Source organism: Antennarius striatus, chromosome 15 (assembly GCF_040054535.1).
Source record: "Antennarius striatus isolate MH-2024 chromosome 15, ASM4005453v1, whole genome shotgun sequence".
NCBI classification, from domain to species: domain Eukaryota; kingdom Metazoa; phylum Chordata; class Actinopteri; order Lophiiformes; family Antennariidae; genus Antennarius; species Antennarius striatus.
In genome coordinates, this window is record NC_090790.1 from 8,134,049 (window position 1) to 8,151,076 (window position 17,028).

Genomic DNA, 17,028 nt, shown 5'->3' on the forward strand with positions numbered 1-17,028 from the left:
TACTGTACACTAATCAGTCAACACTGACATGACCGCAAAGGGCAGAAAGAGAAACATAACTGAGCAGGTAACAGATCACATGCAGATTTCAATTTGACACTGTTTCAAAGTCAGTACACAAGAATCCCTGTAACAATTTCAAATGAACAGGTAACACGTGTGTTGCTTTAAAAATCACAGCAATGCAAAATATATTAAAGAATACACAGTGTATTCTGCTGGATTTTAGTAATTTTACATGAAATAAAAATTGAGTGTGAGCTGAACATTCCACATATCAATCTTGTTTTAAAACCTATTTTACCACCCAAATTAGACAGTCATGCATTTTAAAAAAAACCCTCAGCTTAACAAAATGATTAGACACTGACAACACCATTGTGGTTCAGTAATAATCTCCACTTTTCTGGACTGGTAGACACATTATCATTTGTATGTCCACCAAATATCTTTGCAACCGTTGCAGATAGAAAGGGGAAACAAAAAGCAGATTACTCGGACAGCAAAAGGGATGAAAATGAAATGATGACCTTGACCTTGAAAAACCTATGTTAAGGTCAAATTTCAACTTTTGTACACTCAGGAACCAGATAAGATAGAAAGATGAGGGAGAAGGCTGGAGTGAGTAAGACCATAGATCAAAGCTAGTGCACTAGCTTTGATATATGGTCAAAGCTAGTGCATAGCTTTGACCTACCCAGGAAAAGAGATATGGACCGTCTGAACAGACTCATCCACAGAGCAGGCTCAGTGGTCGGGCTGAGCCTGGACTCTGTGGATACGCTTCTGGAGAGCAGGACCATGTTTAAAGTTTAGGCTACCATGAACAACACCAGCCACCCCCTACACACCACCTTCTCCCAGCAGAGAAGCACCTTCAGCAGCAGACTGCTGTCACACAGCGCCTCCACAGAGAGGCTGAGGTCCTCCTTCGTGCACGGTACCATCAGGGGGTACAATGACTCTCTCAGAAGGAGCGGGGGGGAGGTGGCGAGGTCAGCACGCGGTTGAATGGATTTAATGTAATTTAATATAATTTTATACTGTTTATATTTTTAAATTTTATACTGTTTTATATTTTAATTTAATTTTATACTGTTTTTATTTGAATTTTATACTGTTTATATTTTAATTTTATACTGTTTATATTTTAGTTATAGTTTAGTATATAAGTCCTGTTAGTGCTGCATGTGTCTGTTAGTGTAGTGTATGTCTCACGGTATGTCCTGTGATGTCAGTGTTCCTTTTTCTCCTGGTGTTTATCCAGTATTATGTAATGCCTGAGCAGTGGATATATACAATTTCCTCCGGGATTAATAAAGTATCCATCCATCCATCCATCCATCCATCCATCCATCCATCCATCCATGCATAGGTTTGACCCTGAAAGGTCAAATCTATGCATTTGTCAGATACTACTTTCAGGGTACCCTTACTTACCTTTCGCGGAATGTTGCAGTCTGTGATTGCCTTGTTTGACTTTGAATTTAAATTTCAGTTAACTCAGGTTTTTCCTTTCAAAACTCCCCTGTCACATGATGTATGTTGTCCCAGTAATGCAGCAGAGCAGACAAAGCTTTCTTTACATTTCATTTGTGTTTTTTCGAAAACTCCTCTCATCTTTACATGCAGCTCTCAAAGGCACTCTGTCCTCCAGCTGTCTGTCTGCCTTTCCCCATTCTGCCTGTCTCTTCAGCTTTGATGTCTGTCTCTCTTGTACTGCGTTCTCTCCATCATCTCTTCACATTTCTCATGGTGTCACAGGAGCTCTTTCTTCCTTTCTTCTGCTCTGCAGGGCTCCATTACACTGCCCCTTTCTAGTTTGTTTCTTTTTCCCACATTTCACCCGTTCTCTCATTCTCCTCTAGAATTACTGCCACCTGACTGAAACAAAGTGAACTGGGTGAAGCCAATAGTTCAGTGCCAGAGGCAGCGCGATGCAGAGGATTTTGGATCACTTATGTTGATTTTTCTTAATCATAAAACTTTTGCTTCATTTCATTCCTTACTTAACCTAAAGATGATCATGTTGCTGTTGCCATTTGACAAACTGAACAGAATGATGGGATGAAAGGGAATAAAAATAGTTCTCGGATGAGAATACTGGTAAGGAGTGTGACAGGAAAATGGGACACAAGGGTGGAGAAGGAAAGATGAAATAGAGAAGATGAAGAAAAGGCTTGCAAAAGTGCTGAGATAGTAATTAAAAAGGTAGAGTGGTAGAGGTGAACAGTATGTAAAGAGGAGAGAATAAATCCATCCCCTACCTCCCTGGGGATGAGGTTATGTAATATGCAGAGTCCCGTGGTTTTACAGTAATCTACATAAAACTAGATAGACTTTTGGGGTTGTGTGTATAAAAATGTAAACCTGGCTGCTTTAATTGTAGAAAAGTCTTTTAAAAACATTACCTGAACCACTGTGTGCAGGATTGAGCAAACTTTTGACACTGCTTCTGACCAACAATGTCTTTCACCAGTATGAAGTAATAATATCCTAAGCTGTCTTTATTGCCAAAAATATCAATCAATAAATAATGTTTTCTATAAAGAAACATCTTGGTATCTTGGTCTTTTTGAGGCTGTTCTGTGTCTTGGCTGCAGTGATGTTTTTAGACATCATCTTGGGAATTATTTACAGCAGGTTTTATCTCAAAATCGTATTTTATATTCAGATTTGGGACAACACACACTCCTAATTAAACCTAATAGTTTTATTTATGTTTAGCCAGGAAACAGACTTGCACCATGGGATTGTACACAGATTTTGAAAGCCAAGGAGAGAGACTCCTATTTATGTGCAATGATTTTGTGTTTCTTTAACATTGAGAGATGTTGTGGGCCCACACCAGATAAAAACAATCATCTAAATAGACTTGTGTTTTTTGGTTTGCAGCATTGCTTAATGTGAATTTGTGACATGAATTGTTTTATTATTGTTTCCTGTTTTATAGTTATTCTGGAAAAATATAATTGTTATAAAGAAAGACAAAAAGGAATGAACAACCAAGGAATGTAACTGACAAAGTTCCCTCTAATTTTTCCATATGCCTGGGCAAACGCACAAGTCCACTGAGGACCACTGTGAGAAACATCAGATGTGCATGCTGTGGCCTCACACCAGTATCACACTTGTTCAAAACCTTGGATTATAGCAAGTTAGATGGCTTATTAAAAGAATCAAACTAAAGTAGCAATTTTCATTAGTTTACCTTTAATATAAGTGATTTGGCTCACTTGAAATGAAAAACACAAAAATTTTGTTCTTCATGAGATGTGTAGTCTGTTACCGGTATAAATGAGGGTCCTGCTTTGACCATTGGAAGATAGCTCCTTTGGCCGAGGTGAGGTCCAGTTGTGGCCTGGCTTAGGGTTCTGTTCTGGAAGAAATTATGCATATACACCTTTCAGACATAACATTTTGGTCACATGAAAACATTCACATTTTGCGCAATTATGTTTGCTGTTGCTTGTGATGCAGTGTAAATCCCTTAATTCTTTGTCTGTAAAATATCCAATTACTCCTTTTTTATTAGCGTTTCTTCTACCATAAATTATATAGTAGTAACAGCATTTAATGAAAAAATCTTAATAAATGTCACTAGAATATGCACAAGTATGACTTAATTTGACTTTATTTCATGTGGTTGTACACTTTGTCCAGGTTAAAAGCTTTGCCTGCTTCCTGTTTCACAGCTTGTTCTTCTATTTGCAGCTACATATGTTCTCTGACACTCATTCCTTCTTAAAAGAACCACATTTCTTTCTTACTTTGGCTTGGTGAGTGGGTGTGTCGCTGCCTGTTCATTTCCAGTTGTTAACCAGCTATCCTGCATGGTGAGTGTAGCAGTGCGCACATGCAGCACCGTCAATGTATTGGCTGCATAACGTCAATGACCTTTATCGCATCATTGGCTGGACACCTGGCACTCACTAAGTTAGAATGTAAAATGGTTCAGAAAACAGTAATATTGGTCTAATTAATTAGATTACATAAGATCTAATATTGGATATTACAAATTATTATAATTATACTGTATTTAATACCGTGACACCCCCGGTGTCGTGTAATGTGGGCAAGGATGACAATCACGGACTTCTTTTGGCGAGCTTCATTTCGGCATCCAGCCTTGACAAGCAACAATCCAGAACTCCTCTCAACTCCCACTCAGCACTCACCTTTTCGTACAGCTCTCTTGGTAATTGTGCCATGTGATAATAAAATCACAACATCTCTACTGATGGAAATTTTTTTCATCAGATTCCTTTTCTCATCATAACTTTGCTTGTGATTCTCATTTTCTCTTTGCTGATGCCTGTTTACCAGAGGCGGAAATTTCAAAAACTGGTTGTCTCAAGTTGTGTGAACCCACTAAATCATTCTTTGTTAATTCTCTTAAATGTCTTTGCAAATACTTTTGAAGACAACAACTTTAATCAGATCTTTCTTCTTATACAGTAAAGACTCTCTATATTTCACTGGATGTATCTATTTATGTCCTAAAACACGCACAAAATCCTTAGAAAATGCACTGGATGGCCCTTCCTGAAAGCCTTTAATGACACAAGACCTCTAAAGGCGATAAGGAGCTGCAGTCAAGAGATTAAACACAGCAGGATGTTTTTTTAGGTAAAGCTGTATTTCTTTTTCTTTTGGCTCCTGTGCTAATGTAATGTCTCGTTTTGGGGCCCAGGTTCAAAGTCAACAGTTGACTGCCTGTCAGTGTGAGCAGCTTTTTGAATGTTAGAAACAACAGAAACAAGTCTTTCTCTTTGTGTGAAATATTTAATTGCTGAAGTCTGATCGCATGATCAAAATCCTGAGACGACAGACTAACATGCTCATATCTGTCACTCTTTGTCCTACATAAATTTATAATGAAATTTGGTAGCTGAAATCAGGCTACCTTACAGTAACTTTGATAAACAGTGGACATTGTGGTCACAAGCAAATGCTGACTACTAGTTGGTGAACAGCAGACTTTGCAATTTTAATGATTCAACAGTATGACAGTCTCTCCATGCCAGTAGCTCACGCTAGCCTCTGTGGATGGATGGGTGGATGGGTGGATGGATGGAAGGATGGATGGATGGATGGATGGATGGATGGAGATTAGATACTGCATCATTGTTTTAAAAAGCATTAAAAACAAAGTTATAATCATTCACAAGTATGATGTTAGGAATCTGTGAGGCTTGTATGAAACTTTCAGGCAGAGACTGAGCAATATTAACATGCAGTTGGAGCCATGTTTTGTCCACCTGAATGAACATTTAAATGAAAAATCCTTCATTCTCTGGTGTTTCTGCTGGGCTTTATTATTTGGGGGTTGGGGGTGCGGGGCTTTTATAATGGACAAAGCACATAGTGAAATATGATCCTGTATTCTAGCAATTTTTTTCTGTGAATAGGCAGGTTATTGTTCATAAATTATTTTTAATCTGTTCCTGTCAGCCAAGCCATGTTAGGAACACCACAGCAGAAGAGAGAAGAATCTGGTCATTAACAGCGAAACACATTAAAGACAATACAAATGCTGTGAGGAGTTGGTAATTTTCATAAATAAAATGTGTTGTCTGCATTTAGTCTCATTGGAGATTAAATCAGCTGGCACATGAAAGGAAGGTTGCTGAGGGCAGACAAGTGATCATAAATAAATCTGTTGGTTAATTGGAGAAGAGAAGAGTAGTTGGATGATCATTTTGTGTTCAGCAGCACTTATGATACAATGTTAATCAGAGAACACTATGTATGGTCTTCAGAGAAGGAGATTTTACCTCGCTAGATAATTGATTCATACAAGGACATATTAAAACTCAAAAGATGAAGATGGCTGCACTGGAATGTCCTGCCAGAGTAAGTGAATTGCACCCTCCGTGTGAGAAGGACAATGCCACGCTGCACCAGTTTCACGGAACCATTTTATGACAGCCAGCCCTGTCAGTCTGCCCTTCACACTGCTAATGCTGCATGACGCTGGCTGGGCATTGGAAGTAATTGAGCCACAAGTTATGCTTTACAGAAAAAGAAAATTTGTCCAGGTGTAGAACTGTCACACAAAAGCCAGCGCTTGAGAAGTCACAGAAATGGAAGCCAACCTCTGGGGATTACTCTCCACCATGCTATTAATTTCAGTGCTTTGTTGGCGCACTCTGACATCTTAATAAAATGGTGAGGCTTGTTATAGACTACAGGAGGAGTCGGGGACTTTGCTTGAGTCTTATAACCTGTTTTGGTGATTATCCATGGCCCGATTACTCAGACCATGTCGAATGGTTGTTTGTGGCTTTATATGATTTATAGCATGAAGAAGGTGCATGGTGGGGTGAGGCCAAGAAGAACTTCTATAAACCCAATAGAGATTCTGATTGGGATGTTGTTGAAGGACTACTTGGTTCTCCCAGTCAACTAAAAAGTTGCTACTTGCAGTCTTAACTATTTTAAGCCAATGCAGGCAGGCAAACAAGCAAACATGGTTGTTTTTAGCGTGTAAACCTTCCTTCAAATGCAAATTGGATGAATGGAAAAATTGATGATGTGTGAATCTAGCCATTTTTGTTCACGCCTCTTATTCATGAGCCTGTTTTTATTTCATCGTAAGCCTGACATCCTCAAATATGGGATCCCACCAGGAATTACATGGCATTTTAGCAAGTGAAGGAATTAACATGTTTTCAAAGGAGACGTATGAATAATGATTTAGGAGATTATCCTGCTGGAATTTGTTTGTGGAACAATCTTAAATTATTCTTTTTCTCTCTGTCTTGCTAAGAAGTAGGTTTGAGACATGGCAGCAGGAGGATTTGAGAATGTGAAGCATAGAAAATGACATTTATTTTCCTGTGAATGTTTTAACTTTGTAATAACCACAATGTGGTGAAGTGGTATGCGGCCAGATAAAGTGCATATTAATGCTTCACAGCAGGGAGCCTATGGAATAAAAAGGTGAAGAAAAAATATTGCTAACTAGCTCATAGAAACCACACACACGCACGCACGCACGCACACACACACACACACACACACACACACACACACACACACACACACACACACACACACACACACACACACACACACACACACACACACACACTAAAGTTAACATCCCAGCATGGCCATCTGTGGCTGGACGAGGGCTGCCAGCATTTCTCTCTGTAAACACAGCCTGCCTTCACTGTCTGAATTCCGTTGGCCATATTGTCCAGTCTGTGTTCACATACCCTCTGTATTCTGCAGTGAAACAGTGAGCATTGGTTAAACAATAGGACTGGACAGCATTTACTACCGACATACAATGTCACACTCAAAAAAACTGTCTGAGCTGTGCTCCCATACAATTAGAATGAAGTATCTCTAAAATAGAACTCAAACCGTCATCAAAATATATTTCTGTAGCCTGAAATATATTTAAATGTGTTTCATTTATTTCATACTATAATAAATAAATGACACATTTAAACTGTAATTTTATAAAGCTGGTGCTTGTTATATTTGTATATTGGCCATGCTACCGAATTTTTGAAAGTTCAGAGTTGGAGACACATTTTTAGTTGTTTTTTTTCCCATAAAACTTGTCCATACATAAATTTTGCCATGTTTTTATGGTACATATCTAGAAAAGGTGCAGTCAGATTTCATTTATTAATGCCTTGCATTAGTATTTTTTAAAAATGAAAAAAATCGTTTCAAGTATCATTTTCAGGGATTTGAAATTTAGGGATTGGAGATTGGGACAACTACTTCTCAATAGAAAGTACCTAGGAAGTTAGCATGAATGATGATTTTGTAAATATTTAGTTTAATTACTATTTAGTTACAGTATTAAAAGTCTGAGTTCTTAATTGCTTTGTTAAGTTTTTTTTTATTTTTTATTGTGGGACAGCAATTTGCAAAAATTGGGTAGAATAACCCATATAAATACTAATTTAATTTTGACAAGAATTGTTTTACCACTAGCCAGAGTGCTTAAGCTTTTGTTATTTTAGTTATGTTGAGCTGATATACCTAAATATCTATCTTGAATGTAAATGTATGTTTGATATTTGACGGCTGGAGTTGTTGGTGATCTAATAATCTCCGTTTCACACTGAATCTCTAGTACTGTACTGTATATCACTTGTTAGTAACGACCATGGATCCAGCTGCAGTGGGACAGGGACACCTGGTGGTAGAGATAAGTATTACAATAGGAGTCAAACAACTGTCTGAATTGTCAACTTCTGCCAGTTAAACATCTAATTTTAGTCATCTTTCAAACCCATAGAGAGACGGCTGTTCACTGAGATCAAAACATAACTGAGTAGCTGAAACTCAACCACTCTGTTGAAAATTGTACTGACTCATGCTTATTTTATCCACAGATATGTTTTCCTGACTAAGATATCCCAATTTTTCCCAGTAAGGGTGACTTAACAGGGTCTTTATTTAATCTGGCAGCTTTCTCCAGTATCTCTTCACTTTCCTTTGATGTAAGAATCTGTGCCAGCTGGTTGGCTAGATTGAGTGTATGCACATTAGTGAGTGCATAAGAAAAAGCATCTGATGCGCCGCATTAAAGGTTGTGTGTGTGTGTGTGTGTGTGTGTGTGTGTGTGTGTGTGTGTGTGTGTGTGTGTGTGTGTGTGTGTGTGTATATAAAGTATAAACAATAAACAAAACTGCAATAAACAAAATTGCCTAGAGTTGTTTCAAGAAGAAGAGTGAAAGGAGGATAGAGACAAAAGATGATGCTAGAGGCATTAAAGGATGACAGAGGAGAGGAGGTGGTAAGTGATGTTGCTGGTGCTGGTGGGGGGTTGCTTTAACATGATGAGTATACAAGAGCGGGAGAGAGAATAAAACAGAAAGAGAGAGGGGGTGGGGGGTTGAGGGGATTTATGCAGCAGCATGTATTAAAACCTATGAGACACGTCACAGATGAGAGACGGTGTGATGTGATGTTCTGGGATCAGCCACAAAACAATTTGTTCAAGGGAATCATCTTTATTTAGTCAGAGAGCATTCAGTGAACTGGATTTACAACTCACAAGTCGCTCTATTCCCTTCTCATTTTTCTTCTCCTTCTCCTCTTTTCCAACTTTCTCTACTCTGTTTCTCTGTCTCGGTCCATCATGTTTTTCTTTCAGCTTGTCATCATGTCCGGCACGGTGTTGTTGGCCTACTACATGGAGTGCACAAACTTGTTCAGTGTGCATGTGCAGGGTTTCTTCTGTAATGATGCGGAACTGATGAAGCCATACCCTGGGACAGAGGAGTCGAGTTTCGTACCACCTCTCATCCTGTACTGTGTGGTAGCTGCTGTTCCCACCGCTGTAGTGAGTAAAAACCTTTTTCATCTTTATTTCACAGTATTGTTTCAAACACTTATTCTTTTCTTTTACTTTATGTGATATGATTAAATATAAAAAGCAGTACTCGTCCAGTTAGAATGTATCAATGGTGTTTATTCTAACAACCCTGGAGCCAGAAACTCAATCAGAATATATTTCGTATTTACACAACAGACAGGTTTTTATATTCATTCATTCCACTTCTCGACTGCCACTGTCACCCCATAAAAATTTGGTAATTTGGAATAACCACTTCACCTAACCTGTGTTTTTTTGGATGTGGGAGGAAGCCAAGGAACCTGGAAACCAAAGGGGAGAACATAGAAAGTTCCCACAGAAAAGATTGAACTGAGTACCTTCTAGCTGTGAAGTGAGAGGGCTTCCCACTGTGCCTTTTTAAAGATTTAGATGAAAAGAAAAGCACCATAACATTGTCAGACTGATGATATAAACCCCATTTCCTAAAATGATAAAATGCTCTGTAAAACACTTTAAAAAAATTAATGATTTGGTGTAAGAGAAGAGGATGCAAAAGACAGGGTTAGATGGAGGCAACTGATTTGCTGTGGGGACCCCTGAAGGGAAAAGCCGAAAAGAAAAGAAGAAGAAGATTTGAAATATATTTGAACATCATATTTAATGCAATATGATTCCAGTACATTTGTTTGTTCATCCGATTATTCGTTTGTTTCTTTGTAATAAATAGGAGGTATGTTATCAGTGCACAGTTCAAAAGCCGGTACCTGTGATAGTGTGATGATGCATTAGTGCATATGGCATGAGTCACATGTATTTTTAGGAAGCTGGCATTAATACTGAGCCATGTATTCAAGAGAGCAACATATTCTGCCAAGGAAGTCAAAACAATCATCAGGGAAGGTTTCCGTCCCTTTTGACAATATTGAACTACATTCTACATATATTGCAAAAGAATGGTTATGTTTTAAACAATTCTGGTTCGTAAAAAGACCTGCCTGCAGTTCAACTTTTTCCAACTTTTTCAGTAAACAGCTACAATCTGTATGACATTGAATGCGTTATAAAGCTGTATGACCAGCAGGGGTCAGTGTCACTCCGTGTTTGTGGACTCTATCCCCACCAGAGCTAATCAGACAGCATTTGTCTCTGGACCTTTGGTTTCTATTCATTATTAAATGTATGCTCAAGATGTTCACTCCACCTCATGAGGAGTACTAGCACGTATCTGCTTAATGTTATAATTAACTTTTTTTTTCACATTTGAAATGGACCAAATGTGAAAGAATGAATCAGCCAATCCCAGAGTAGACTAATACACTGTACCAAATATGGGAACCTCTGTGGAGGTGGGATTTTGTAGGCCACCAATGTGGCTTCAAACTAGGCATTCTGATCTACGGAGAGTTTTAATGAGGACTACTGTAACGCCTCCCTTTAGGCTTATAGGCTCATTGTGAGGTGCCAACCCTGATGCCTGGTGTTGATTAGTTGATAAGGGGTTGTGAAGTTGCTGTAATGGAAGTGGAGGAGCAGTAGCAGAAATGTACTGCCGACAGCAGTAATTAAAGCTGTTGCGATGGTGGTAATAGTAGTAGTGGTGTTAGTATAATTTGCATTAGAAAATAGTCTGGTATACTGATTTAGCAAAAAGAAAAATTAATTGGTGTGCAGTGAATCAAGGCATGTGCTGCGTTTTGAAAGATAAGTTCTATCTATTTTGTTGTTTTTTTGTGGGGTTTTTTTTCACTTTGAGACATTCCGCCTTCAGATACAGCCTTCAAGGATGAAGTGAGACACATCTATAGTCTGTTCATGGTCAGACACAGACTTCAGTATGCTGTTCATAAATCAAGCCCTGCTGAGGTGCATCACAGCAATTTTGCGATGAAGATTAGCTGTAAAGGATTCATTACAGTTTTAACTGTTGCTAATGTCATGTGGGTTATTATGTAATCTCCAAATAAGTAAAACAACTGAAAAATACCAAATCGTAAAGTATTTTAGTGCAGATTGGCAAACTTAAACTTAAGAGTGTATACTGAATTGCCGCTCATATTTTGGTAGTTTTTGTGCCGGCATATCCTACGGGAAACAGAAGAGCAGCCTATGACATGCTTTAAGATCTAAATGTCATTTTGGGATTTTTGTATTTAAAGCTGTCTCTATAGGATGCTATGAAGACTTTTGCAGTATCCGGTCTGTGTCCCATCATTGTATCTGTTGCCAAACACACATCTTCCTGTTCTGTTCTCCTGGACACAAGCCATGCTTTAAATTGCAATGAGATATTATTGTTCTGCTGCCTCTTATGCGACTTTGTGTCTCCTGTGTTTTGTGTTTAGAATTTTGGACATTCCATTCTTTTGCTTTCGGGTGGAGGTATTGTCGCTTTTATTGAAAAAATAAATTGCAACCTTTAGACTGCATCTTCCTTTCCGTCGCTAATTAGTGTGGAAGCACATCAGTATTGTACACACATGTGAGTGCACACACACACACACACACACACACACACACACACACACACACACACACACACACACACAAACACACACACACACACACACACACACACACACACACACACACACACAAACACACACATATATATAAAATAAAATCAATGGGTTTCATTTTGTTTTATTTTTTCTTATACTGTATTATTATTTTGTATTACATAAAGCTGATGTGTTTTTGAAAAACTTTCCTTTAGCGTTACTTCAAATGAAGGGGGAAAAAAAATGAAATGTTAGTATGTACCGACAAAAAAGTGTCAGTATATACCAGCATTTTTATAATTCTTATTACACAACATTATTTGTGTAATAATTAATTATAATATTTGTATGTTTGTGTGTCTTCTTTGTAGTTTTTTTTACTCCTAGTAAATAAAATAATCTTTTGTTCATTCCATATTAACATTTAATATCAGTTTTATCCTGTTATTGTCATATAGTTTTATTTCTTGTGTGTAAATTCACATAAAATTTCCTGAAATTGCTCTCTCTCTCTCTCTCTCTCTCTCTCTCTCTCTCTCTCTCTCTCTCTCTCTCTCTCTCTCTCTCTCTCTCTCTCTCTCTCTCTCTCTCTCTCTCTCTCTCTCTCTCTCTCTCTCTCTCTCTCTCTCTCTCTCTCTCTCTCTCTCTCTCTCTCTCTCTCTCTCATCTCTCTATCTCTCTATCTCTGTCCCTTCCCATGTGTGGCCTTTATTTTTCAGTCTCTTTCTATCCATCGGTCCATATGCTACCCTAAACTTTTTAATTGTCCCTTTTGAGAGTGCTGTGTCAGGTGCTTAAATTTGACGGTGTATATGGCACACATGCATCATAAAACAGAGGAGAAGCTACTCTGAATTAATGATGGCATGGATGGAATGCCAGTAAATTAGCAAAGAGGTAGTCATTTGTTCAGAATTCTCCTCATGGCTGAAGAGACTGTGGAGGTTAGATGAGGGGTATTCATGCAATGGACTATGAACCATTTGGCTATAGATGGATCCTTTATTTTTAATCCAAAATGTTGACAGATTTGTGTTTTGTCTTGTCTGGTTCAAACAGTAACAGATGGCGGCACATGGGTAGGAAATCAGCAGTAGTGAAGACTGAACAGATTCTCCAAGAAAAAAATTCTTAAGTGGAATCCAAGTCTAAAATTTTGTTGATAGTTAATTCTACTTCACTGTGTTTATGGCTTTGCATTGATGTGAAAACCATCTCATTAAGAAAATATTTGAGGAGCATTGATTAAGACATTTTTTTCCTCTTCGGGTTCTAGAACAAGCTGTAAACACATCTTTACAATTTATTGTCTCGTGACATCAGCAGACAGGTGCTCATTGAGGAACTTAAAGTGACTCAGTGGAGGAGCGGTCATCCACTTACAGGACTGTCAGACTGTCGACTCCCATCTCCTGCAATCTGCTGAACAGCTGCTCCTCGGTGATGTGTTAAAGGCAGAAACACAATTTCCAAATGGGGGAAATGAAAAAAAAAAAAAATCTTCTTTAGTGCCAAACGGAAAAGATTTAGGATTCATTTGGGATTGTGTTTGTTGACACCTAGTCATTTGTTATTACCCCTTTAGCCCCCTGTTTATCATTACTCCCAAGGGCAATAACTGGCTCATTGTCTGTTAAATATTCATATTCAAATATTAAATATCAACGTCAGTCAATCGTTCATTGTGAAGCTGGGAACATGCAGAGCATGTCTTGAAAAGAGTTACCTCCTGCAGCAAAAGATTCCAATGTAATATGGTGGCCAAATCATAGAGCTGAAAAACACTAAAGCTGAACAAAGAATGGCTGGATAATTCTCTATGGGTTTGTTGTTTTTCATATTAGACTCAGTCAAATATTGATAAGTGCAGAGAGTTGGGCGGTTTTCACTGCCTAATAACAATTGAGCTTTCAGATTGTGGTTCTCCGATGACATAATCAGAAAAATAAATACAATGTTTTTTTTCAATTTCCCATCATTCTAAATGTATCACCTTTGAGTTATTGATAGTATTGTCTCTCTGGGAACTTGAGATGGGTCATTTCTTATTGTTGGATGGAATACAATTCAGTGTAATTTGATACTTTTTTTCCTTTAATTAATACTGTGGATAAAACCTGTGGAAATTCTACGATAAAACAATAATATCAGAGTTTGTTTTTTTTCTTTATTTTCTTCGCTGTCACAAACCCCTGTGTCCAACAAAGCCGTAACGGCTCCATGTGTGTGGGATGGACGATAGCAAAGAAGAAGGCCGCTACGGTGTTACGGTCCGGCCATTCGGGTAGATGCCGGGTTCGTGAGTTTGGTCCTGGTGTGGGGAACCCCGATGTTCCCCATACGACAACATGAGGTCCGTCATTATCAAAGAATATAAACCGCTATGTTTGACAAGGCCAAAACAGCTCCCTAAGTGAGAGACATGGACAAATGTTAAGACCAGAGCTAACTCAGCTAGCGACCCGAACTTCCGGGTAGACACCGGCCAAAACTCTGTTTGCATTATATGTAAATGCACATTAAACAGAAAATATTTTTTTAATTTTTTGTGGTGACAGATGTTTCTCAAATTCAGGAGCTTTTGTTCACATGATTCCTACTGGCAGATGCACCATGATTGGTTGGGAGCTTGATTGACAGGTAGTGGGTGGAGTTAAAAAGCGTGACAGTGTGAGGTTTTCAAGTGAGCTTATTCAAATATATAGGTTAGGAGATCACACCGCAAGTTATATCAAGGCATTTTAGAAAACTGGCCTATGTCAACTCTTTATTGCACAGACCCAACAATCCCCCATGAGCAGGCACTTGATGAAAGTGGTGAGGAAGGGAAAAGATGCATGGAGAGAGCATAGGGGTGAGGTTACCACCATGGTTGGCGTTATTGGAGCGGTTGGGAGGTCATTACCTTGCTGTACAGCCACCAGTCCACACTGGTATTTTTTTCTGGGATAAAACTTTAACCAACCTTTCGTTTCCTAACCCAAGTCACAACCCACTGAGCCACTGCGGCACTAAAAAGATCTTCCTTTTATGAGCAAAAACCTTTGAGCACATCCAACATTTAAGGTGGGCAGCACTCAGACTGTTTGGGGTAGAAGGGAAAAAGATGTTAAAAAAACTTATCAACAAATGAAAGTAGATGACTGATGGATAACGTAAAGGTGGCAAACACTTTTGTTTGCAAGATGTTTTTTGTTTTTTCCACAAATTGCGTTTTCTGCTTAATCAGCTTAAAAATTCACTCATCGTCTTGACCCCTTCTACTGCTTTTTGAGGGTCACGAGGGTTGCTGGAGCTGATCCCAGCTCATTTACGGGCGAGAGGCAGCTGACGCTTTTAGTACAACGCTAGTGCACTGTGGAGACACACGAAGGACAAACAACCAGTCACGCTCACATGCACACCTACAGGCAATTTGGAAGAATCAATTCACCAAAGTCGCATGTTTTTTGGAGGTGGGAGGAAGAGAGAACCCACACTACACGAAGAAAACAAACAAAGTCGGCACATTAAGAATTCAAACCCGGAACCGTCTAGCTTTGAGGCGACAGCGATGCCCAGTGCGCCACCGTACTGCCCCAGCTTGAAGATTTTAGCAGTCAAAGTGTATGCTTAATTAGTTTCCAAGCGGTACTCTGCACTTCTACATATTTAATTAACAGCCTAATGAATTATTTTCAACAGAGGACAGGTTTCTCAGGTAGAGCATGAATTAAAAAAGTTGAACAGGGTGAAAATTATTCAAGAAACCTACTCCTAAATACTCTGGACAGTTACTATCTGTCATTGCAATGTCACAGGTGACGTGTTTTACGGACTTTCAATGGTATTGCTCTAATAAATCTGTCATGGGTCAGTGGTTTTATGAGAGCAGATGAACTTGAATCTGTTCTTATTATTTTACATCAGGCACATTGTTTCGAAAAAGCAGGCTCCCTGTTGAAGATATAAATGTATTAGTGTCCGCTCAGATGATAGCCACTGTTTAATGCCTAGTTGTTTCTCAGTTCTAAAATGTGATACAGATGGTACTGGAGATACAAACATTCAATTTACAAACATTCATAGATTCGAAAAACCATATCTGACAACTGTGGTTCCCTTTCTGCCGAAAGCCACGGCGAGCAGCGTGACATTAGCATCCCATAGATTAAGACTGCAAATTCCATGTTAAAATATAAGGTGAAGTGAACAGTTTGCTCTGATGTTGGTCTTCATGTGGCCCTTTCAACTTTCCTGTTGGCGCGTCACATGCAGAGTTTGGTCCTAAGTGACTAAATGACCCCAAATTGCGATTACAGATTGAAAGTTAATAAATAACAACTTAAAAAAAGAGTCTCTCGGAACCTGTTGTGTTCATAGGTTGAGGACTACCTATATATTTGGAAATTGTTGTTTTCAGTCTCCACAGAGTAGTTTTATTATTTAGGAAAGTGAAGTTCACAGCACGAGTTGAAGGAAGGCAATCAGTCAGTGGTAACTAACCTTTTCATTATTGAGGCAGACCATCAGGGGACAAATACTTCAAGGCAATTAGTGTTTTGTGAAAAAATATGATAGTCATTATATAAGACACGTATTAGGGAAAGGTTCTATAAGGAGCTATCTGTCAGGGACCTAGTAATTGAGTTAAACAAGTTGCTCTAAATGGATGCTGATAACAGACTGATTGGTACATAGGTCTGCCTACGTGTTCCAGAGCAGCAGAGGTCTATTTACATCATGTGGGCTGTCATCTCATTTAACATTCACAATGCTAAACTGTTATATCCTTGTTCCAAAATTTGTTTTGATTTTTCACAACTGATAGTGTGTAACCAAATTTTTCCAGTTTTCTTTTTGAAGATTAAGCTCCATTTTGTTTTCTTTCCTTTGAAGATAGATGTCTATTTTTTTTTTTTTCTTGTGTGTCTGAAATTATATATTTCTGTCATGATGTCTTTAATGACATTTCCTTTGCTATTTGCACATCTTATTTATATATCATGCCTTGGAAAAAGTGTTTCTTAATCCTAATTTATTTTCCTTCATGCATACAGTACAAATCTAAACTTGACTGAATCCAATGCACAGCCTTAAAAGACTTCAACACTGATTTGTGGGACTTCTGTTTCTATTTCTTTTTGTCATTCACCCTTTTTTTTCCCAACATCATACCATCAGGCAATGCCAAAATACAGGGGTTTTGTCACACACAAACACACACATACACACATGCGC

At 38.5% G+C, this 17,028-nt stretch overlaps 1 protein-coding gene across 2 annotated transcripts in view; it reads left to right on the plus strand.

Moving 5' to 3' along the window:
- The window catches only part of plppr1 (phospholipid phosphatase related 1), a 47,378-nt gene that overhangs the window by 16,886 nt on the left and 13,464 nt on the right, over window positions 1–17,028 (plus strand). For both annotated transcript variants that reach the window (XM_068334794.1, XM_068334793.1), the window contains one exon: window positions 9,128–9,316. In XM_068334794.1, coding sequence (XP_068190895.1) covers window positions 9,128–9,316 — 189 coding nt within the window. The remainder of the gene's footprint in view (window positions 1–9,127; window positions 9,317–17,028) is intronic.